The following is a 25,304-nucleotide window of genomic DNA, read 5'->3' as shown; positions in this document are numbered from 1 at the left end:
TATATTTCTTTTACAGGAATTGGATAACGCGGAGGCAGTAATCGGACTGAAAACTGATAAAAACAACAACATAGCGTACGAAGACTTGAAGAAACTCCTCCTGCCAGTGGAAACTTATAAGATGGAAGGGGATAAGAAGTAAGTGATTTCAATTTTTTTCTCTTGGTTCTATCATTTTCAATCTTCAGTACAGATGTAGTGCATATCTGTAACATTCTAAAGCACAACGCAGAAAAATACTCTTTTGTTGTATATGGCCTTATCATAGTGCATTTGCCTCACCCGTATTTTTGATTTTTAAGAACAGAAAACACAAGTAAATATGTGATTTAGAACCTTATACTTAGTATGACATGTTTAAACTTTTTAGACAACCAACAAGTAGCCTATACGTATACTGTCTGAAAGCACTTGATATTTGCACCCACAAGTTATCAGGTTCTTTTTATACATATATTTTGGTCCTTCTACAGGAAACTAGAAGCGAAACTAGAGTCCTACGCTACAAAACTCAACTCTATGGCGGAGACTTTAACGCTCAGTATTGGCAAGCCGGGTTCCCTCGCCCGTACTGCCCACGTCACCGCTGAATCTGCGGTTCAGCTAACAGCACTGGCTAAAGCCTTGAAGAGCGATGAGGTAAGCGAATCGATACCCTTTAACTATTCTTTTAAGATTCAAATCAGCTTGCCAATGAATTATGAAATGGTACACTACTAAACTCAACTCTATGGCTGAGAACTTAACGCTCAGTGTCGCAAGCCGGGATCGCTCGCCCGTACAGCACACGTCACCGCTGAATCTGCTTTAGGTAAGGCTTTGAAGAGTTATGAGGTATGCGAAAACATGCTCTATGACTTTAACTTTAAAGTTAATAATCAATCGTCAATTTAATGTGCACTATGTTGACCAAAAAATGGCAGCTAAAGTGGAAACCGTTATAGTCTCCGATGTCCAGGCTTTTTGTCATAGTTCGCTATGGGCGCTTAGCAACGTAGGTACCTATTTATGTTCTAGAATTCACACACCAATTGTTTCTACAGGCGGACTTGTTGTTGAGCGGCAGCGATTTTGGTAGCACAGACAAGTGTTATTTTATAACACTTTAAACTCTCGTGTTTTGTACACATATTTAATTACACAAACGGGTCTACCGCGATATAATTTCATTATTTTTACCTTTAATTCCGACTTTTCAGCTGAGTTGCACAAGCTGTGGTCACGGAAAGACTGACAAAAAAGTAAAAACAATTAAATTATATCGCGGTAGACCCGTTTGTGTAATTAAATAAGTGTTATTTTAAACGTCATAATTCAAAAGAAATTTGACGTTTACAATAACACTTGCGTGTGCAACTGATAACATAGATACTTCGTTGATACCATAGAGTGTTCTATGCTATCCAAATCTATGCCGGAGTAGATAACTATACAAAAGCGACTGCCATATTAAAATTATGATGTTCTTCTAATCTTCTGGTGGGGAATGTAAAGAAATTGATTACTTTACATATATATTGAAATTTTGACAACCATTTTCAAATTTTCTATTATTTTCATACCTACTCTTTCTTGCCAGGACCCAACAAGGAACAGCAGAATAGACGAAACCTCTCAGGAGTTATGTTTCGTAACTTACTACCTCCTGAAAACTGCGGAGTTGGGTAATAATGTAAGTTAACATTTTTAATTAATTAAATATAATCATGTAATTAGTAGGTGACTTAAATAAATTAAATTATGGATTTTATTAAGTGAGACTAAGTAAGTTTAATAATACAAAAGATTATTAATTAAACGGCTTTATATCCATAGGATCCAAACACCTTCGAATCGAGAAGAAGAATGCTGGATGCTTGCCGGTCGCTGAGTGATGCTATCAACAAATTGGTAAAATATACTTAGAAATACTTGCTCATTATTTTTATTGTATGCAAATTTGTATATCTAAATAAGACCGGCCAAGTGCGAGTCGGGTTCCGTACTTTTTAGTATTTAGTATTGTTATAGCGGCAACAGAAATACATCTCATCATCTGTGAAAATTTCAATTGTCTAGCTATCACGGTTCATGAGATACAGCCTGGTGACAGACAGACGGACAGCCGGACAGTGGCGTTTTAGTAATACGGTCCCGTTTTTACCCTTTGGGTACGGAACCCTAAAAAATGATAACAGTAATAAATTGAAAATCTTAAACCTCCTACACACTATACTTACTTACCAAAAGGAGTCTTGGCCTCCAACACAAGAGCACGTCTTTCCCTATACACCTACTTTTCCTACACACAATGCAAAAAAAAACTATTTATGCCCTCGTATAACCCAGGTACCGATTATCTATAGTCTATGGTTTATCATTCTAACAGGTCAGAGCCTCATCAAGCGGAGATAAGCTGCAACGCGAATGCAACGAGATGAACAGAGCGTTGCAACTACGTCAGAGCACAATACAAGCCAGGCCCACCTGCGCGTTGCCGTACGCCGAGTGCGTGTCCGCCTTGCAAACGCAACATGAAGCTATCAGTAAGTAAAGTTACTCATGCCATGTCAACCCAAAACCGTATACGCACACAATTTTGATGTATGTAAAATCCTATGCAAACTATAAATTGTAAATACAGGTGGATTTTTTCATTGTGATTGACATCTGTATTTACAATTTATAGATTGTAATAATGTGGTGCGTCCCACAATAAAAAAAGTAAAAATATATTAAGTTGTATCCAGACGAGAAAATTTTTCGCCAATCTGATGACATTCTCCGATCGAACAGGGCCGTGCGGACGCAAATACCAATTTGATTCCCCGATCACATCAGCAGGTGCAGATACACAAATGCCAATTTTCATAGTAGGTAGAATGCAAATTGGTGATTTAATTTTTGTACGTGTGGACGCTAGATGAGATTGACCAATTATTTTCCTGAACAAATCGATTGATTTCGTCAGTCCCGTCTCGATACCCCTTTAACATCCAATGCAGAATTCCACCAGACTTTTATCATTAAATTTAATCAAGTAATCCTGTTCGCAGAGAACCTGAAGAGCGAGGAGCCGGTATCCAGAGAGGAGTTCAGCACCTCCCTCGACTACTTGGCGTCGGCAGTTAACAACAACGTGGATTATGCTGAACACTGCGCTTACTTGGTAAGCATCTTACTTGAATCAACAAGTCTTTATATCCAGAAATATGAGATTTGAAATATAATATTGGATATTGGCATACCAAATAATCTGACATAATGGGGTTTTTGTTAGTATATGATATTTATTTCAGTTTAAAATGGGGTTGGAGACTGTCAGAGGTTTGCATAGATGGCGCTATCATTGCTTGCCCCTTTTTCTATGAGATTTGGCTTAAACTGGCATCAAGGGCATAAAATTCCATTAAAAAAACAATAATTTGACAGGGCAAGCTATGCTGGAGCCACCTGCTAAATACTTCGATGGCCAACCCCATTGCTTTACAATATGACACAGAATGCTTGTAGGTGGCCTAAATAAAGTTATGTCAGCTATAGGTGACAACACAGAAAACTCTTTATTTAAGCAAATTGTAATTACTAGGCTAAAGTTGCCAATTCTTGGACTCTCCAAAGCCATAAGTATGAGGTGGCTTGCTTCTCAATGCTAAGTTAAAATTTTGATTTGGGCCAAAAGGTGTCTGAGGCTGACCCTAGCGCAGAGCTTTTCGAGTACGCCACTTATCCCGGTCCTGAGCCAATCTCATCCAGAAGTGACCCGCAACCTTCCGAATGTCGTCCACCCAACGAGCCAATGGACGCCAGGCACTTCGTTTGTCTGAAAGCGGCCACCATTCCGTTAACACTTTGGCCCACCTGCTATCACTCTGCCTGGTAATGACGTATCTGTTTTATCGCGTTTTTCAAATGGATTTTTCTTGCAGCTGTCAGTATCGGAGCAGCATCCAGAGCTGTCCAAACACGGCATGGTGGACACGGAACGCATTTACAAGCTGATCGCGACTGCACAGGATTCTTGCTTCCGAACCACTAGACCGGGCATCGTGCACCAGGTATCTATAATTCTAAATTTAAGATTTCAATATATCATCTAAATGTTATCAACGCCATCTGGTAGATTAAGAAGCATTGCTGGTGGACAACTTTTTCAAATAAAATCGCAACTAATTCTGTCGATCTGTATTAGAGATGATTAGGATTCGTGGACATAGGTTTCGTAAAGTAGCCCAAAGAAAGTACTATAGGTACCTATAGTAAGTATAGAAGTAACCTTAAGCTCGAGAAAAACTGGCTGACGCAAATCGTCAAGGCATCATTTTATCAACATTAAAAAACTTGTATCCCATAGATCACGAAGTAATAATAAATTATAAGTGTTAAATTTTTTATTCGTATTTCTGTATATATATACAGGCTATATCTGCTGGACATTACTAAAAATCTATTTATGTACAGGCAAAGGAAGAATCGTCTCTTCTCTCTAGACAGCTCTCCGACCTCAAACAAGTCATACAGGAGAGTTCCTCCAAAGTCAGAGACGAGGGCGTCAAGAAACGTCTCCTGGAAGCTAGCAGTGCGGTAGATGCGGCTGGAACGAAATTAAACGGAGAATTGAATAAGGCGGATGTTTCTGTGGTAAGTTTGATATTTAATTTACGTTGGGGTCTAATATTCAAGGGTTGGACCGTACAGAAAACAGGAGAGTTCCTCCAAAGTCAGAGATGAGAGTATCAAGAAACGTCTCCTGGACGCTAGCAGTAAGGTAGATGCGGCTGGAACGCAATTAAACGGAGAATTGAACAAGGCGGATGTTTCTGTGGTAAGTTTGATATTTAATTTACGTTGGGATCTAACATTCAAGGGTTGGACCATACAGAAAACAGGCCATACACACAGGAAAGTTCCTCTAAAGTCAGAGACAAGGGAATCAAGAAACATTTCCTCGAGGCTAGCAGTAAGGTGGAGACAACTGGGACGAAGTTAAACGGGGATTTGAACATGGCGAATGTGTTTGTAATTAAATTTACGGTTCTAACATTCAAGAGTCGGACCTCAAACAGGCCATTCAGGAGAGCTCCTCAAGCGTCAGAAAGTGGCCTTCAAGAAACGTTTTCTTGATGCTTGAGGTGGAAGAATAAAGACTCTCACTTTCACTATATAGACTGATTATCGTAACTCAGCAAAGATATAAAGTGTGAAAGTTTTTCTTATTCAATACTGTTTGTTGCAAAGGTAACTGTTATAGTAAGATATTTCTTGGTGTTTTACAGGAAACACTGACGCCAACAGCATTCGCGACGATCGAGGCTTTGTCCGCGCTGCGCAGTGCCACCGAGCATCCTGCGCTCACGCCGGTGGCCGCGCCCTCGCCGGCTGCGCAGAAACGGGCCGACGAAGTTATACAACAATCTAAGTAAATACTTCATTTATAATGCTCATTAAATTCGTCTTTACTCCGTGTGTAGGCTGCACAAACGATAAGCAGGGCAAAATTATGCTATTAACGGCCACTTGCACCATTTCACTAACCCGGGGTTAACCGGTTAAACCTGAAGTTATAATGGTTACCAGTACAATTTGACCCAGGGTTAACGGTATAACCGGTTAACCCCGGGTTAGTGGGATGGCACAAGTGGCGCTAATAAGTAATGTAAGCCCCTAACCCACAATACAACCCACAGGCAAGTCTTGTGAGCCGCCCATCGTCGTTCCATCTTTAGAGATGTTATTCACACTGTTTACGTATCTTTTGCAACTTGATTATTTCAAAAACTACGAGTGTAAAATTTTGCTCAGAAGACCAGATCATACTAAATATTTTATTTGATCCAAATAATAACTAAACAGATTTAATAAAATGAATGATTTCTAGGGAGCTCATAACTCGGGCATCAGGACTGATGCGAGCCATCAAGACCCCAGAGAACCAGCAAGCAATGACGTGGGTGATGTTCAACACCTACACCAAGGGGGTCATCGAGATCTCGGAAAAACTCGTCACTTGCGTCAGGTATAACTTGAATTATTAATATAATAGACTAGCGACCCGCCCCGGCTTCGCACGGGTTAACAAATTATACACTTAAACCTTGCTCAAGAACCACTCTATTGATAAGTGAAAACCGCATGAAATCTGTTCAGTACTTTTTGAGTTTATCGGGAACAAACATACAAATACACAAACAGACAGACGCGGCAGGGGACTTTGTTTTATAAGGTGCATAGTCTAATAAAACATGGTCTTCTCTTCCCAAAGTGACACAAGCCTACGTCACAATCACATGGCCGCTATATATAGCGCTATCGCATATTATCAGATAGCGCTGTCGCATGATGACGTAGGCTTGTGTCAGTCAGGTGACCTAGAAAAGACGGGAAGAGAGTACCAGGCGGAGTATATTATTATACCATGATAAGGTGTAGTGATGAGGAAGGCTCACCAAACTGTAGTACCTACATCCAGGTTTCAGAATATGTTTTTTTTTAGTTTCTCAACTGTTAACTTCTTTATTTTAATATTTGATTTTAATGACTTTCAACTATAAAATAGTAAAGAAAATTTTAAACCAACCGGTTAAAATGTACGAAAAAGTCTACCGGTACCGACCCAGTACAATATGTTTTTTTTTTCAAACATTTATATCCAGTGACATAAAAGAAAATGTTTTTTTAAAGAGTAAGAATCCAAAAAAAATGGTATTTAGTTAAGCTAAGGCAAAGCCGTAAGACGAAACTTTCACATATATTGTGTTTGTACGTTGATGATCGTTACCGCACCTCTTGTAATTCGTTTCCAATGTGATTATCTGAATTAATTTTAAATCTTTTATTTATTTGCAGGGAAAATGGACAACAAGCAGGCTTGATAGAAGGAGCCATAGAAGAAGATGTAAGTTGTTGTGTTGTATTATATATCTTGTCGAACGAGCGAGCGAAGCGAAGCGAAGTTCTTACATTCGACTTGGATCACGCGGCTGGCTAGCGGCACGTCCCGGCATTTCGATGTTTTTAAGCTGAACTATCAGAAGATAGTTTGATACTCAAGAACTTAAGTAAATTTGTTCTAATTTAAATGAAATTGGGTTAACGTGTAGTTGAGGGCATTATATTTAGTCATTAATTTTTGAGCAGGCTCGAACAAGAGGTTATTGAGCTAGAAGACCTTACAATGCTAAAAAGCCATTTGTGAGGGGTCTTGCTATTCTGGTCATTTTAATTGCAAGAAAGTATGGTCGAGTTTGGTATCAAATGAAATTGCTCGGTTTGTTACACATTAATAATAATGTTTTTTTTTTTAATTTACGATTTTTTCAAAAATGATGATAATTTTGGATTCCAAAATGGCGGCCATGCACTTTGTCATAAAAGTCGTCATGGGTGTCGTTTTATAGGTTTTGGGGGACGCAGATTTTGAAAATGATGACCATTTTGGATTCCAAAATGGCGGCCATGCACTTTGTCATAAAAGTCGTCATGGTTGTCGTTTTATAGGTTTCAGGGAGCGCAGATTTCGAAAATGATGATCATTTTGGTTTCCAAAATGGCGGCCATGCACTATGTCATAAAAATCGTCATGGGTGTCGTTTTATAGGTTTTAGGGGGCGCAGATTTCGAAAATGATGGCCATTTTGGATTCCAAAATGGCGGCCATGCACTATGTCATAAAAATCGTCATGGGTGTCGTTTTATAGGTTTTGGGGGGCACAGATTTCGAAAATGATGTCCATTTTGGATTCCAAAATGGCGGCCATGCAGTATGTCTTAAAAGTCGTCATGGATGTCGTTTTATTGGTCATAGTCATTATTTTCGAAATCTGCACACCTCTTACAAATAAGGTATCCTAGTAAGTCACCAACATCTATACTTTTGATAGTAGTAGTACGAAATGTAATCTGAAAGGAATCAAGTAATATATTTCTGTAATGAGGAATCGACATTGATTCCAATTACTTACTAGTATTTGTAATATTCGAAATATTGATTCCTGATTCCTCAAATGGAATTGTAGGTAGGTACTTAGTAATTTGGTATTGTTAGATTACAAAGTAATCTGGGAATCGATAATCAGGTTACAAAGTAATTTCAAGTAATCGTGGAATCAGGAATTAATTACGAAATGCCCATCTCTAACTAAGTAGCACTGCATTCAATTGATCTTTTTGGCGAACCGCGAGTTCACAGTTCGGGGCGAACTACTAGTTAAATAAATTAAATATGGTGTCTGTAAAGTTGGTTTACGGACGATAACGTGCGTGCGATTTTGCGTGATAACGTCATAAGAAAACATTACCATTACATTACGTAACGTTACCATGGAGATCTGTCCACAACGTTACCATGGAGATCTGTCCACAACGTTACCATGGAGATCTGTCCACAACGTTACCATGGAGATCTGTCCACAACGTGACACTTTTTCGTGCGTGCTACCGGTGTTCATCGATTTATAAGACGTTATCACGTCAAAAAGATATAAAGAGTAGAAGATCTTCCTTCTCATATCGAATGTTTAATTTTGTTTGCAGGAAGGTGACATGACAGCAATGAGCTACGTTCAAACACAGTATGTATATTCTATTTTTTATTTCCGTAACAAATATAATTAAATTAAAATCAGTAAATATGTATTACAACAATCATAAGTAATACATAGGCAAAGGGTTAGGTAAGACATATGTGGGTAGGGTAGAAAAGGGGTTTCAGTCGATGTGTGGAAGGGCGGCACCGTCGTCGAACCCAAGCCACCTGGCAGTGGACTTAAACCGGTAGCGTGTGCCTCGGGTATGCTGGTGGCGCGTATAATGGCGATACTGATCCTGCATCTCATATAATTATATGTATTATGATAGCAATCACCATATCTATGTGAATAGTCTACTTTTATTATGAGATATTTGAATTAGTATAGAGAAAAATACTGGTAGGTATTCACGTCATTCTAACTGAATTCTCCTTCATCACGTTTCCAATTCTTAACTTACAGAGTGCTCATCGCCAATAAATGGCTTCAGAAGCCGACTTTCAAGGTTCAAATCAAGACAGACGGAGAACAGGCTGCGAGGAACGTCATTGATATTGGAAAGAAGGTAAGGGAGACAGTTTCTTAGTTCTTAGTCTTAGTTTGTTAGTGGGGTAAAAGGAACTTTGGATTCGCACTTAATAATGTTTAAACGGCTGCACTAGGCACAAAATTAACTGACTAATGCCATCCCGGAGAATATATACTAGGGTGCATTGGGGTAAATGCGAAGGCGGGGTAATTTCGAAACTGGCAAATAAACTAAACTAAACTAGAAACACTTTCTACTGTAGCAACAGTACGTAAGATGCCATGTAAGCATTGCAGCGGCGTAAATGTTGCTAAGATCACTTGTTGCTAAAGTATGAAGTGTTTCTAGTTTAGTAGATATTTGTATAGTAGAGTTTGTATTTTATTTTGTGTAGTTCCATTTCATAACTTTGACTATAAAGAGGAAAACCCACCTCACCCCGTAGTGCCTCGTATTTGAGGTGAGAGGGTTTTTCATACAAAGGTGATTTTAGAAGATTGTTGGATTGATTTTTTTTATTATGCGTATTACTTTAGCCCCATTTTAAATTGGAATACATTATTTTTGTAGCAGTAGCCTTAAAATCCCTTCTCACCCCCCTCTCAAACCTTCTCTCCCCATTCACAACCCAACTCTCCCCGCGAAACCTACTCACCCCGTTTTACGGTAATAGCCAATTGAACTGGTGTATAAAAGCCCAAATCATAATGACTTATTTTGTTTAGGTGATGGACCTCCTAAAAGAAGCCGATAGAGAGGAGATGAAACACCTTATAGAGGAGTGCGAGCAACTCTTACAGCAATGCAGTGCCAAATACACTTTGGAGACCGGCAGGTCTGTAACTTATGTCTATATAGGCCATTATATGCCAATTATACCTCGTTTTTTTAGCATTAGGAAAAAGGTAAACAATCTTGATGTGTCTTTTAATTGAAAAACACATTTTAAAAATAAGTTACGGCAAATATGTAACAATTATGAATCTAATACGATCATTTATATTCTTCTGCTTTCATAAGTAATAGTTTTTGGTTTTTAAAAAGGGTTTCTCAATTAAAAGACATGTCAAGATCGCTTATCTTCTTGCAAGTTCTTTCTAAAGCTAAACAAACGAACTATAATTGTCCATCACTTAATCACTGATCACTGAACGGTAAACATTTTCATACATTTTGAATTAAGTGTAATAGCCTTTTTTTTAATTTTACCCTTCATTTCATTTGGTAATCAGATTAAGGCTCAGAAAAAAAAAGGATAAGGAAAATATTTAAAAAATACCAGAAACCGGTTTCGATCCCTGAATAAAGAAAGAAGAAAGAAAGAATACCTTTGCCTATAATCCCCTACGGGATCCTATCTCATAGCATAATAATTGATTGTCATAATGTTATGTTACGCATAAATCTCTTTTCGCATATTTTTTCTCTAGCTGAAACAGAAAGTATTTTCGAAAATATTTTTAGGTTAGGTTTGTGTTATAATTTTTCAGCAATGTTAATATTTCCAGCACAATAACAATTATGCAAAAAGAGTTTTATGCGTAACATTACATTAGGACAATCAATTATTATGCGACTCAATATGGACCCCATTGCTACTTAATTTCTGTGCAGAAATTCCCTCATAAAATTCTATGGTTGTTTGATAATTAAAGTCGCTTGGTCTGATGAAGATGGTTTCATCATCATTTATTTTACTTTAGAAATATATACGAACCTGATCACTTTTGATTAGTATATTTACAATCAGAATAGTCGGTTGACAAAGCAATCACTCGGTCGGATACCTCCCTTGTCTTATATGATTTTTACGAATAAAATTGTCTTCGTAGCGTTTTAATGGACCGATTGAAAGACCTGGCCAAGGCAGTGGACCGCAGCATCGTGACCATGGTGGTGGAAGACCTGATAGAAGACGAAGAGCCACTTGCTGACATGGATATACTGGTTGATGCGGAGAGAGGTATGTATCTTAAAGGATTGACTGAAAGACCTGGCCAAAGCAAGTGGATCACATCATCGTGACCATGGTGGTGGAAGACCTGATTGAAGACGAGGAGCCACTGGCTGACATGGATATACTGGTGGATGCTGAAAGAGGTATGTATCTTTAAATCGTCTCCGTAGTATCTTGATGGATCGACTGAAAGACCTGGCCAAGGCAGTGGACGGCAGCATCGTGACCTTGGTGGTGGAAGACCTGATTGAAGACGAAGAGCCACTGGCTGACATGGATAAACTGGTGGATGCTGAGAGAGGTATGTATCTTAAGGGACCGACTGGAAGACCTGGCCAAGGCAGTGGACCGCAGCACCGTGACCATGGTGGTGGAAGACCTGATTGAAGACGACGAGCCACTGGCTGACATGGATATACTGGTGGATGCTGAGAGAGGTATGTATCTTCAAATCCTCTCCGTAGTGTCTTGATGGACCGATTAAATGAACTGGCCAAGGCAGTGGAGCACCGTGACCATGGTAGTGGAAGATCGGATAGAAGATGAAGAGGCACTGGCTGACATGGATATACTGGTGGATGCTGAAAGAGGTATGTAGCGTGTCAGTTATGAGTAGCAATCAGGTGACGAGGCAAAAATTTAATTGTAGAGGTAGGTTATTTGAACCTAACCTAAAATTAAGAAAAACATTGAATATTAAATATACGTATTAAGAACGGGTCACGCACGTATTTTAAGTCGAAAAACGCGCTACATGTTTCACTTCACTCCGTACCGAGTCGAGTCATCAGGAGCTTGCATTGACGGTGAAGAGGACGGCCCCGTGGCGCGGAGGGCTGCGGCCCGCAGTCTGCGCCGGTCCGTCACCGTCAACACAAGCTCCTGATGATACTCCTCGGTACGGAGAGAAACATGTCGAGCGTTTTTCGACTTATAGTTCGTTTTTTTTAGCATTAGAAAGAACTTCGCAGAAGTAAGCTTGTGGTTCCAAATCCGACACTTTTAGCGGTAATAATTTAAAGTAAATTATATGTATTGACCATGCTACATTAGATAATTCAATAATTATTAACAATTAAAGAGCCTGATAAAAACTGCACGCTTGCTTCTGTGGAGTTCTTTCTAATGCTAAAAAAAACGAACTATAAGATACGTGAGCGACCTGTTCTTAATATACGAATAGGTATTTAATATGTCTATGACTCACGGAAGTTTTGTTTATAAAAATATTGCATCTACGATTATAACATACATACATACATACATATAATCACGCCTATTTCCCGGAGGGGTAGGCAGAGACCACGGATTTCCATTTGCTACGATCCTGACATACCTCTTTCGCTTCCTTCACATTCATAACATTCCTCATACACGCTCGCCGGTTTAGGGTGCTCTTGACCTGGCCTTTCTTCAGGATTTCCCCGATCTGATCAGAGAAAGTCCGCCGAGGACGATTATAAGCTTACATATATATTATTTTTATTAACCAGATGAAGCGAAACGCAAGTTCATTTTGGAGCGAAAGATAGCTGATCTCCTCGCACACCTGGGCCGAGTGACAAAGACAGCACGAGTTATCGCAGATGTACAGGGCGGTGATGGTACCGAGCTGCGTCAATCCACTAAACAGGTAAATAATCTTCATAAATACCTTCAGAGTGGCTTGAAACGTCATGACTGTTCGCGCATGATAATGCCATCTCTTTCACTCTTGGTTGGTCTTAACAAGGGTAAAGGAGATAGCATTGTGATCTCAGTCGCCAGTTGATATTGCGGCAAGTATAGCTTCATCGATAAATCGGCGCTGAAGCGCCACATGAAATGCCACACAATGGAGAAACCTTATAAGTGTGAATACTGCAACTTTTCGACTGCGTATAACTTCGATTCAAAAAAATGCTAAGATTCATTGTTATTCAAGTTGGATCTGGATTGCAGTCCCTAATTATACTTTGATGCATTTTATCTATAGGTAAGATTTGTGGAATTAAAATAAAGAGAATATCATTAAAACTATGTTTTCAGACTGAATTGTTGGCCCCGATGTTGGTGAAAGCTGCAGAAAAGAGAGTCATGCATCCTACTGAGACGGTAAGAACATTTGAAAACATTATTCATTTCGAAAATAATCCAGATGGGACAGATTTTCCATACAAGTTGAGGCCCTAAGAAAAGCGCATTTTACGAATGGTCCCACTAAACCTAGCTAAAAATAGCCAATAGGATAGAAAGCATGTTTTGATGTAAGTATCCGAAAACATACACACTTGAATAACAAGTGTAATTAAAAGTGTTAAAACTGTTTACCAACGTGTTGGTATGTTAACAAAATCGCTGAAAATAGTCATAAACTAAATATTTTGACAGTTATCACTATTTTGTGATGTTCTATACGATCCCGGAATCCCGGAACTTAAATAATCAAAATAATATTTTTAAGAAGCCGACTCCATATAGGTACTTGCTGAGCTTTTTCCGGGAATTTGCTAAGTTTAGGTATAAAAGCATCCGAATTTCCGATCCCTGTATATTATACTCATACTCATACTCATTCTTTATTGGCAATAGGTAATTACATGTCAGCTTACATAACTATACTTCATTTTTTTTAGCATTAGAAATTAGGTAAACAATCTTGATGTGTCTTTTAAATGAAAAACACATTTTAAAAATAAGTTACGGCAAATACGTAACAATTATGAATCTAATACGATCATTTATATTCTCCTGCTTTCATAAGTAATTGTTACTGATTTTTAAAAAGCGTTTTTCAATTAAAAGACATGTCAAGATCGCTTACCTTCTTTCAAGTTCTTTCTAATGCTAAAAAAAACGAACTATAGTACAAATAACATTAAAAATTAAAATTAAATACATTAGCTACTTGCGTAGATTTCTATTTTTATCATTAATATTTCGAAGTCAGAAATTCTTCTATATTATAGAACGACCGCTCAACAAGCCAAGCTTTAAGTTTATTTTTAAAAATTAACAAACTAGGTGCGTCTGTTATTACTGTTGGTAGATTATTATACACAGAGGGGCCCATGACGTGTATAGTTTTTGCCGTCTTTGCTAAGCTACGGGGCACTGCTGCTAGTTTATGCCCGTATCGTGTAATACGGTCGCTGTTGTCACCCCGCCTGTGGTATTTATCTAAATTCTCTCGCGTGTATGAGGCTATTTGCAGTGGCGGGACTTCCATACAAGCCCAAAAGCCGGGCTTGCCCTAAGGCAACTAATTGCCTTACCGAAATTACGTAGTGATAAGATCAATAAAGATTATTTTGAAAATCGCGCGCCAAACGAACCCGTATTATTAAATTCAAGCCACAGCGGCCTCGAACCGCGGCACAAGCGTGTTGCAAAATTATGCCGCGGCGTGGCGCCTCGTCCGCGCGAACTAAATCAGGCGGAGGATGTTCTAGCTATCCTGCTCGAACTCGCACTCGTTGGCTTGCAACCGTGCTTGCTTTTTCGTCCCGCTCTGGGCACTATCAGCCTACAAACCGTCAAAGAACGATGTAACTATTTGTTGGTATGTATAGCAATTTTATAAGACGATTTATGCTTGGATTTTGTGTGAAGTTAGCTGCATAAGTTCGCACAGCGCGCGTTCGCGTTTACTTCAAGTGTATTATTATTTAGTTGAGCCGAGTCAGTGGTCGAGTCGAAAGTAACGAAAGTTTGTTTAAGTGAATTTGATTAAATAGTGAATGTGAATTTGTTCATTGTTGTGGCGCTTAGTTTAATAAGTGTTAACAATGGATCAAGAAGTGGTTCCTTGTGACGGTTTGAAATGCGTCCACGTTTTAGTCAACCAAAACAAGGTAAAGTCTTTGACCTTTGTCGAAAAACGGGACCTAATTTCCGCGGCAAAACCAACACCCAGCAATATTATATATATTATATTTATTTTTTTGTGTATTTCTCAGTCAAGTCAGTCGCGTAAGAGAAATTTCTGTAGGGCCGTCTACAAAACTCATTGGATTGTTGGTTGTTCCCATACAAATAAGATGTATTGCTGGTGTTGCATATTTTTTTCGAACGATATTAACGTTTGGAATACTTCTGGCTATAACGATTTAAATAATTTATCTGGAGCAATAAAGAGGCACATGAATTCCGGTAAACATATGTGTGCAGTGATTTCTTTTAGCAACTTTAGCAATTATCTAGTAATAGTATGCCCTCAGTGCGCTATGATTAGCTCGCCTCGTCACGCTAGCAGATGCATTTGACCCCGAAGAGTGAAGATTGGACAGTTATTACGAAAACATATCTTTCGGCTTGCCCTACTCCAAAACCCTAGGCACGCTACTGGCTATTTGCAATATCAAGAGACCTGGCAACGTGATAATCCCTAGGTTGGTGAATATAAATGTAAAAGTGGAGTAATATGTTTTGTGTGATGCAGGCGGTTGTTGAAGAATACAGAACCCAGCTGGCGCAGTATTCGCAGTCCCTGTCCAAGGTTCGAGACCTATGCGACCGCGCCGTGGACCCCATGCAGTTTGTACAAACTGCCGGTAAGCATCCTAATTCTTTTTCATCATCATCATCACTATTTAAGAGCTATGCTCTTGTCGGTGGAGTAATCGCCACTCTTCTTTTTGCTGGGCCAGCCTTTTAACTCCCTCGTACGACACGACAGAAACTTTATCTTATTTGGCTGAGATATGTGAGCATGGGCCTTCCTCAGCGTCACCATACGAAATCGTCAATGTTCTAATACTATGTACTAAGATGACATTATATTTCAGAGGAAACTATGCAGCGTATGAAAGAAGAGTCTACTGCTCATCAGAATGACCTGCAAAAGTGCTCAAACACCTCTACGGCTATCAGAAAGTAAGTATTTATATGCTTTTATTTAAAAGAGCTGTGATAACCCTCCTGCTTCTTATTATAGCTCTCTCGGTCGAATCCTTAAAACAAGCATAGTGTGAAGGTATCTTTATTATATCCACTTGCCTTCTGACAATCAAATAGGTATTTGCAGTGTTTTGTTTCGATTAAAAGACAACGCAAGTAATGTACCTAGTCTAATTTAATAATCAATTTTGGTTATGAAACAATTGTTAATATTTTGCTCAACCCTACCCAGTACCGTCTTTACCATAAGGGCACATGGGGCCCGTGCCCAAGGCCCCCATCCTCGAGGGGCCCCGAAGGACAGACAGTAACAGTATATACGAGCCCCGATGCAAATGATTTCGTCTAGTTCCGCGCAACAATTTTGTTTATTTTAATAAATTTTACACATGAACATATAATGACCCAGTAATGGGAACCATAATAGCAATGTTTAATGTAGTTTATTTTGATCGTATAATAAAATTGCATGAGACTTTTATTGCTGAAAAAAAGGACTTTTCAAAAACGTTGTCCAAATCATATTGTCCTCTCTTACAGCACTGCTGCATGCATGGGCTCGAAACAAAATTGTCAGTACATTGGCAGAGCCCTATTGCTTTCCCTGGGAATAGCCCTTTTCACATATGTTATAATCCTACCCGACAAAAAAAAAAAAAAACATTATTTTTTTTCTTTTAGTACAAACGGTATTTCTTGTATTTGGATTTAGTTATTGCAGAGTATTACCATATAAAATTAAATTACATTAGTATAAGCATTAAATATTAGTAATTTTTAAACAAAAACATTATTTTTGAACAAACGCGAGAACCTCAAAAAATGGGGTCACCTGACGAAAACATATGCATCGGGGCTCGTATGATTAGCCATAATAAATAGAAGATTATAGTAGAAAAATGTTAGTTTAATTCACTTTCTTTACTCCCCAAGAGGGCCCCAAATTCTTATATGCCCAAGGGCCCCAGCATAGTTTAAGACGGCCCTGACCCTACCATTATTTCCAGGCTCGCACACCGTGTGATCAACGTCAGCATGTCATCACAGAACGCCCAACGCGACCCAGAGCTCATGCGAGCTCTGACAGCCGCGCAGCAGAAGCTCAAAGAAGCTGAGCCGGCACGGACCCTGCGGGCTAGCAAGCTGCCTGACTGGAGGGACAACATCACTGAGGTGAGATACATGACCCTGAGGGCATGAGGTTGATCAACGTCAGCATGTCATCACAGAACGCCCAGCGCGACCCAGAGCTCATGCGAGCTCTGACAGCCGCGCAGCAGAAGCTCAAAGAAGCTGAGCCGGCACGGACCTTACGCGCTAGTAAGCTGCCTGACTGGAGAGACAACATCACTGAGGTGAGATACATGACCCAAGGTTTGCTTGAGCGATGTTGGTCAACGTCAGCATGTCATCACAGAACGCCCAGCGCGGCCCAGAGCTCATGCAAGCTCTGAAAGCTGCGCAGCAGAAGCTCAAAGAAGCTGAGCCGGCGCGGACCCTGCGGGCTAGCAAGCTGCCTGACTGGAGGGACAACATCTCTGAGGTATGATACATGACCCTGTGGCCATGAGGCTGATCAACGTCAGCATGTCATCACAGAACGCCCAGCGCGACCCAGAGCTCATGCGAGCTCTGACAGCCGCGCAGCAGAAGCTCAAAGAAGCCGAGCCGGCGCGGACCCTGCGGGCTAGCAAGCTGCCTGACTGGAGGGACAACATCACTGAGGTGAGATACATGACCCTGAGGGCATGAGGTTGATCAACGTCAGCATGTCATCACAGAACGCCCAGCGCGACCCCCACAGCCACACAGAAGAAACTTAAAGAGGCTGAGCCGACACGGACCTTGCCGGCTAGCATAATGCCTTACTGGAGGGACAACGTCACTGAGGTGAGATGATATTATCAAAGGCTAACTAACCCTCAGCATGCCCTCAGCGAGTTGTAAGGGGCAGCATAGCAAGGGGCTCCTGCTAAGTAATAAGCTGCGGGGCAAAGTTATCAGACCCTATGACGTTCAAGAGATTGCGCGTGGACAGTGCCAGCTTATTGGCGTGAAGTGACATTCACTGTTTGACTATTTTATTTAGGTCACAAGGTGAAATTAGACCCTTCCTATTCTAGTCTCTTTATGATCTTATTAGCGCCACTTGCACCACCTCACGAACCCGGAGTTAACCGGTTAAACCTGGAGTTACCATGGTTACCAGTACAATTTGACACTGGGTTCACGGTTTAACGGGTTCACCCCGGGTTAGTGGGATGGTGCAAGTGACGCTTAGTGGTCCTTGTCTATTCCTAATGGTGCCATCACCCTAGGATCAATTCAACTCCTTCTTCTTCTTCTTCTTTAAGTGCCTTCTCCATCCCGAAGGTTGGCGACCTTATGTCTATATGCCATTCTATCTGAAGTCATGCGAATTCATTTCTCTTCAATTCCACATAGACCTAATGTTTGGATTGGTGTTCCAGATCCTCCGTGCCACAGGGGAGGTGGAATCCGTGCTCGGCGGTGAGATGATCTTCCAGAAACAGCGAGAAACTGATCAACCTATATACGTAAGTGCAGTGCAGTCAGTACGGGGGTAGGGGTGGTGATATTTATCATTAGGTATCATAAAATCTTTAGATTGCACGAAGGTTGATATTGGGATGTAGGTGCGCGCGTCAGTTGACGTGTTTGACGTGAAGCTGCCGGTGGTCAGGGCCCCAGAGTGAGGAATTGACGTACTATACGCGCCGTGTCCAAAATTACCGCCTTCTGCATCTGACCCTTGATCCAATATTATTATTACAAATTGTTTTGTAGAACGCAGCCCTCAACCTCCACGCGGCAGTCCGCGAGTGGTCCGCCCGGGACAACGAGATAGTCGCTGTGGCGAAACGGATGGCTGTCCTTATGGCCAAACTGTCGGATCACATGCATGACGGTACGTTCCAATTCTATTATTTATTTGTATAACTACACATGTTAGTATCCAGGGGCTCATTTAGACGGTGCGAGAACTCGCATGCGAGTTTCATTACATTGCGTTATTTGATCGGTCGTCTGAATTGTTATAACCTCAATGGTCCGCAATTAAACTAAAACTCATGCTAGGGGCCCGATTCGGATTTTGAAATAGACATCTATTAGATATCTTTTAGTCATCACCAAGATACGATAACGATATGTTTAAGATCTAACATGTCAAATTTGACATTTACGCGATTCTGGAGATACTTTTGAACGTTTTCCACAGGATACTTATGGCTTAGAGATCCAATTCACATCTAATAGATATCTTACTCTATCTAACGTAAAAGTGACATTGGTTGGCCGAATTGCGCTGCAAAAGAGAACTAGTTGATATCTATTAAACTATGACGTATCTAGAATGAATCTAATACGTGTCGTCTCTTGTGAATATCTTGAAGTTCGAATACGGCAGTAGTCCACGCGCCGTCTAAATGAGTCTTAAACGTCATCAGAATATATCATATTTTATGTCTTTTGCGCCAAAAGGTTTGCATGAGCTGAAGCCTGAAATAGAAAAAAACTGTAATTTTAATATTTGTGTAATTTTAGTATTTTGGGATGAAGTATAATAAGTATCTACATAAATTTTATATTTTGGGAATTTTCCAATTAATTTTTGGATAAATAATTTTGTTACTAACTATTTTGTCAAACTTTCTTCAACCAGAATTTGGTCAAAATGCTCGTTGGATGGAAGACTCGGGTATGAATATAAAAAAAAATTGAATCAATGTCATCTGGCTGTTGGGTTGTTTGGCTTTCTACAGGAATGAATAAATCATTTGATTCAAAGACAGAAGTGCCGTGGTGAAGTGAGCGACGTAGCAAAATCGTTCTGCGCGCCAATGAAATTTAGATAAGATAAGATAAGATAAGATACATTTATTGATAAAATTTTACAAATTTTACACGTCGGTTAAATATAAATTACAATGTTAGATTTGTCTCTGTAGTTTATTAAATAAATACAGTTTTTATTATCATGAACTACAATTATTATTTATATTTACTCATTTAATATCTCCGTTTTTTTATATAATATTATTCTTTCAGGCTCATTCACACTTCCTTAAAATAAATTCATTCACACTGTAGCAACACAGGTCAACCAACATTTTTTTAAGTTTATTATGGAATATAATATCGCTCGCTGAGGTAATCATTTCAGTAGGTAGGGTATTATAGATCTTAACACCTAGGACAGCGAGTGACTTTCGGGCTTTAGCGAGTCTGCGGTGCGGGACAAGTAGCAGGTGTGCACCCCGGGTATTTCTACCATGACACTGACCGGGCGTTGTGTATTGGTCCAAATTAGACCTCACATGCTGGCAGGCCATTAAGATGAAGATACAAGGCAGAGTGAGGATTTTATGCTCCTTAAATAATGCTTGAGCTGGGTGATCGTAGGCCTTACCAGATATTATTCTAAGAGCCCGCTTCTGTAGTTTAAATGGTCTGTCACAGTCTGCTGACGTACCCCATAGCTCAACACCTTGGGTTAATATTGAGTGAAAGTACCCAAAATAGGCGGTTCTGAGGTTGTCTGGTGTGAGGGTGGGTGCAAGTCTAGATAAAGCAAAACAGGCAGATGCTAGCTTGTCACAAATTGCGTCTATATGGGGTGACCATGTTAGACCTGAGTCCATCGTGAAACCTAAATATTTTTGAATTTGAATACCTACTGTGTGGAATCTCATATTTTTGTCAGCTTTTGGAGCTGATGCGTGTATAGGTATTTGTATTTACTGTGCACTATTTTAAATTCTCGAGTTAGCGATGGGCGAGTCGAGTTATCTGATTCGAATAATCCGAATCAACCTACAGATGAGTTGATTCGAATCAAGACTATTGGCAATCCGAATCAACTCGGCCACTAAACTGACTGGTAACTTGGTATCCGATCCGCTGACTCGGCGAATGAATCGCCAATTCACCAACTCTCCGAGCCGAGTCAACGGTACGCTAAGGCCATTCAAAAATAAACCTTAATTCGATAGCCCGTAGGTTCTTTTTACAACAACTGCCGCTTGATTCGCCGTTTCAATCCGAGTTGACTGTTACTATGACCATTCAAAAATAAACCTTAATTCCGTAGCTCGAAGGTTCTTTTTACAACAACTGCCGCTTGATTCGCCATCCCGAGTCGAGTTCACTGGTAGTATGGCCATTGAAAAATAAACCTTAATTCGGTGTCCTGAAGGTTCTGTTTACAACAACTGCCGCTTGACTCGTTTGCGGCTCCGCGGCCCGTGACCTTGTCGCGAACCACGCAAACCGTCGAGTCGAGTCAGTTCGAATTTCAACTCGGATCAGTGGCCGAATCGATTCGAATGATTCGAATCGAAAAAAAGTGGACTCGTCACATCGCTATCTCGAGTGTTTAATCATTATCAAAAAAAAACTGTTTTTTTCGTTTATCGTTTCGCTCGTCACCGCGGCAGTTCACGTGTCAATGTCAATGTCAGTGTCAATAGTCTTAATTGATAGTTCAACCATTAAGAGACTCCAAAAGATGCACCCTGCCAACGGATATGGGAATGAAGCATGTTACAGCACAAATAACAACATAGCACCAAGGGCCCGTTTCTCAAAAGCTTGTAACTTGCTTAATACAAGAGGAGAGGATGTCACTTTTGATTGACATCAGCTTTTGTTAGATTGCCCTGTTTATCAAAAGCTTGTAGGTAACTTGTAATACATAAGTGGAAGTCCCTTTCTAACAAAAGCTGTAAAAAAGGGACTTTCACTTGTATTACAGTTAAGATTTTGATAAACAGGGCAAGGGACTTCCACTTGTATTAAAAACAAGCTTTTAAGAAACGGGCCTCAAATCTCAATTTCACAGCACTTCATATTTACCGCATTATTTTTTTTTCGGTTGTCGTCGAATAAAATTGTAAGGTCTCCTGTCAGTCACAGTCAGAAACCATCCTGGAAAAAGCCATAAATAAATTACCCATACATTCCATTATTCCGAGTCATCGGTTCTTAATATCCATTATTAAATTGGCATCACCAGAAATTCTATCATGATCAGGATATCAATTGCTTTTTAAATTTCACATTTTCAATATTTCAAAAGGGAACATTTGTTCTTCTTTCGAGAAAGAAAGCAAGAAATTATTGAAATCGCCTTTATTTATGTACCGTTATAATAACAATAGGGTACCTAAAGGTATTACAAGTATTGCATGATAGAGATTCCAATTTCATGAATTTTCTATGCATCATGCTTATTTTACTATCTTGTTTCTCCATGTTTAGATAAGAAACGCGAGGTGATATCAACATCGAAGGCGATCGTTGCCGCTTCCCACGAAGTAGCGCGGTTGGCGCGAAAACTGGCGCTCGAGTGTACGGATATGAGAATAAGAACGGTTAGTACTGTCAAAGAGAGAGACAAAACTTTACACCTCAATCCCCCCCCCCCCCCCGCCCTCTACGCCTCTATTTAAATAGAGGCGTATTGTCAAAGTAAATTTCTAGTCACGGTCAATTTACTGCCATCTTATGACAGATGATTAAAACTTTTAGAACGCCATTTGACTTTGAGCCTTATTCTTTCACTGATATGATTTAAGGTATGGTGCCATGTTTTCAAGCGGTGGCGCCATACCTTTGGCCTCTTCTCGAGTAGATGGCGACACTTTTTGATATTTAACAAATTGAACACATATCAGTGAAAGAATTTAGGGCTGATTTAGATGACGCGCGAACTCGCATGCGATTTTAGTTACATTGCGCACTGTTGGTTACATCCAATTCAACCGACCGATCAAAACCCGCAATGTAATGAAACTCGCATGCGAGTTCTCGCACCGTCTAAGGGTCGGTTGCACCAAACTGTTCGTATCGTTAAAGAGTTCGCTAAATTTTTATGTATGGAAACTTTCATAGTAAAGCGCCGGGGCGCGCCGGCTGACGTTGATCAGTCTGTTAAATGTGGTTGGTGCAACTGGCCCTAAATGAGCCCTAAGGATCAAAGTCAAATGGCGTTCTAAAAGTTTTAATCATCTGTCGAAAGATGGCAGTAAATTGACTGTGACTACAAATTGTACTATGACAATAACTCTCTAAAGTACACTATTATTTTTGGTACTCTTAAAAACAAGGTAGGTAGTTAAAAAAAATCAAGATGTCGAACGAAGACAATATTCACTTTGTTTACAGAATCTGCTGCAAGTGTGTGACCAGATCCCCACGATCAGTGGCCAGTTGAAGATGTTGACCACTGTCAAGGGATCTTTCTTAGGACACCAAGGTGAGTGACGTCTTCCAAGCCCTCGTTGGCAGTATCAGGGTGGAGAGGGGAAGTAAAGTTAAAAGACGATGTTCATATGATTTTTTATAGTAATAGTTTTCTAAAGGGGCCCATTCATTAACAGTCCGCCGGACGATATCGCCGTCAGTTGTTCGGAATTGTCAAAAAAATTTTCTAACTGCCAGGCCGATGCCGTCCGGCGGACTGTTAATCAGTGGGCCCCTTTAGACGTCGCATAATTCTCTAAATTTGTATAATAAAGATTGTAGTTCATTATAAATGACATACCTAAATAGGTGTCATTATATTAGAAGAGTAGGCAATCGTGTACAAACCTTCTAATTAGTGTAATGCAATAGGCTTACTAATGAATGCGATTTCTTCCAGGTTCTGAAGAGGACATTGAGGCGATGAACATGCTGATAGGAAACGCCCAGAATTTAATGATGAGCGTAAGTACATTTTCCTAACTGAATACTTTAATTTTTTTAATTTGTTCATCTCATTATTATGTAAAAAATATACCGGTTTTCGACCCTAGTTATTTACTAAGTGTTCAACACGCGATAATATTAAAATTTAAATTGTTTGAATGGCCCATCTCATAATATTGAGGAGTCCTATATAATTATACATTCATCATTTTATTTCCTAAATTAAACTTTCGTGACACATATTTTAAATATTTAGAACACAACGATTACCGATTACACTCATTTGTATTTTTAGTCGCTATTGGCATCATGTTTGTGCAGCCGCCGCGAACACTCCAGCCTGAAGAAGGACCCCCGGGGGGCCCGAAACATGTCGCCTATCGACTAAAAATACAACTGAGTGTAACCGCTGTGATCTAAATATTTTTTTCACATCACCTATTTTTCTTCCCCGCTAGGTGGGATCAAAGTGGCACTTTTCTTCGCTGCAAGGAGGGATCAAATTGTACTTTTCTGTTCTAGGACACGATTTTTTCTTTCTTGCATACTATATATATTCAAACTAAGTCAAATAATTCATATTTTGGAACATAACAATTTCCTCATAGTTGATGTGAAAAGCAATATGTGTCACACGGTATCAAAATTATTTTGTCTTGGGCGTTAACACTTGAATGCCTCATTACACTCAGGATTCAATGTACGCCCTTGAAAATATAATCATTTTGATCCCTTGTAACACAAACTACTATTTTTCCTTATCCAGATCCAAGACGTAGTGAAGGCAGCGGCGAGCGCATCAGTTAAGATCCGCTCTCAGAGCGGCGGTCCGAAGATGCGCTGGGTTCGCAAAAACTACCACTGACGAGGGGACCAAAGATGTATACGTAGCAATAAGTTGAAATGTTTAACCTCTTCGACGCCGCGTCGCAAGACAAAAGTAAAAAGTAAAAAATATTTTTATTGCACAGAAAGAATACAGTGGTAACATAACAACACGAGTTTCTGATAAGAGTTGTGCATAACCAACTTGACATTCGGAGATTCCAGGAGTCCCCGTATCTAGGCTAGGCCTGTATCGCGGGAGACCAGATGTACATTGTATGTCATGCAAGTTAAGAAAAGAAAAATAATTTTTATTTTAACAATTTTGTAAAGTCTATCTGTTATTACGTCACCGAAGTGTCAAAACTGAAATTGAACTTTATGCATATGCACGTAGGTCTATGTTGCTTTGTGGTCTGTGATGTGTCTGTGACCGATTAATCCGTCTTTGGCGTTGAACCTGCGGTGCGGATATATCGGTCATTGGCGTCCAAAAGGTTAACAAGTGCCATTTGTAATTTAATTTAATAAAGATTTTATATTTTATCTAATCTGGATTTTATTACAAAAACATATAATCGAATGTTTATCCACCGTGGCGGCTGCAGGGCTCGGTAAGCAAAAACTATTTCTGATGAAGGATACCAAATGTTGTATACGTAAAAATATGTTGATATTGATATTTATTGAAATTAAATTTTACAGCATTACATCTAACACCAATGCACTGTAAAATTAAGTAGTAAAATTAAGTACCTAAGTAATAATAGAGCGATTAATAAGCTAGCTATTGGATGTTTGTTCGCAAAAACGTAAAAAATCTTTAACAAGTTTATGACTTTCGTCGGCAAACAAGTCGGAGTTAGGTGCAAAAGATAAGAAATTATGTTGTTCT

The 25,304-nt window shown here is 39.7% G+C and overlaps 1 protein-coding gene across 2 annotated transcripts in view; it reads left to right on the top strand.

Moving 5' to 3' along the window:
• The window catches only part of LOC134675547 (talin-2-like), a 75,004-nt gene extending 50,044 nt beyond the window's left edge, over positions 1-24,960 (top strand). The window contains exons 53-79 of one of the 2 annotated variants that reach the window (XM_063533809.1): positions 17-138; positions 474-639; positions 1,580-1,672; positions 1,816-1,890; positions 2,369-2,525; positions 3,036-3,148; positions 3,909-4,037; positions 4,441-4,620; positions 5,256-5,398; positions 5,858-5,995; positions 6,826-6,874; positions 8,512-8,549; positions 8,970-9,072; positions 9,762-9,871; positions 10,869-10,999; positions 12,487-12,626; positions 13,022-13,087; positions 15,414-15,525; positions 15,760-15,847; positions 16,879-17,044; positions 18,343-18,429; positions 18,680-18,800; positions 19,557-19,592; positions 22,154-22,266; positions 23,060-23,150; positions 23,538-23,602; positions 24,351-24,960. In XM_063533809.1, coding sequence (XP_063389879.1) covers positions 17-138; positions 474-639; positions 1,580-1,672; positions 1,816-1,890; positions 2,369-2,525; positions 3,036-3,148; positions 3,909-4,037; positions 4,441-4,620; positions 5,256-5,398; positions 5,858-5,995; positions 6,826-6,874; positions 8,512-8,549; positions 8,970-9,072; positions 9,762-9,871; positions 10,869-10,999; positions 12,487-12,626; positions 13,022-13,087; positions 15,414-15,525; positions 15,760-15,847; positions 16,879-17,044; positions 18,343-18,429; positions 18,680-18,800; positions 19,557-19,592; positions 22,154-22,266; positions 23,060-23,150; positions 23,538-23,602; positions 24,351-24,449 — 2,931 coding nt within the window. In that variant the 3' untranslated portion in view covers positions 24,450-24,960. The remainder of the gene's footprint in view (positions 1-16; positions 139-473; positions 640-1,579; positions 1,673-1,815; positions 1,891-2,368; positions 2,526-3,035; positions 3,149-3,908; positions 4,038-4,440; positions 4,621-5,255; positions 5,399-5,857; positions 5,996-6,825; positions 6,875-8,511; positions 8,550-8,969; positions 9,073-9,761; positions 9,872-10,868; positions 11,000-12,486; positions 12,627-13,021; positions 13,088-15,413; positions 15,526-15,759; positions 15,848-16,878; positions 17,045-18,342; positions 18,430-18,679; positions 18,801-19,556; positions 19,593-22,153; positions 22,267-23,059; positions 23,151-23,537; positions 23,603-24,350) is intronic. The other variant, XM_063533810.1, reaches the window with a different exon arrangement.
• The last annotated feature ends 344 nt before the right edge of the window (positions 24,961-25,304 follow it).

The sequence above is a fragment of the Cydia fagiglandana genome, chromosome 22 (assembly GCF_963556715.1).
Source record: "Cydia fagiglandana chromosome 22, ilCydFagi1.1, whole genome shotgun sequence".
Taxonomy (NCBI): domain Eukaryota; kingdom Metazoa; phylum Arthropoda; class Insecta; order Lepidoptera; family Tortricidae; genus Cydia; species Cydia fagiglandana.
The sequence above is the reverse complement of the archived record's forward strand: the minus strand, read 5'-3'. Positions and strand labels throughout refer to the sequence as shown.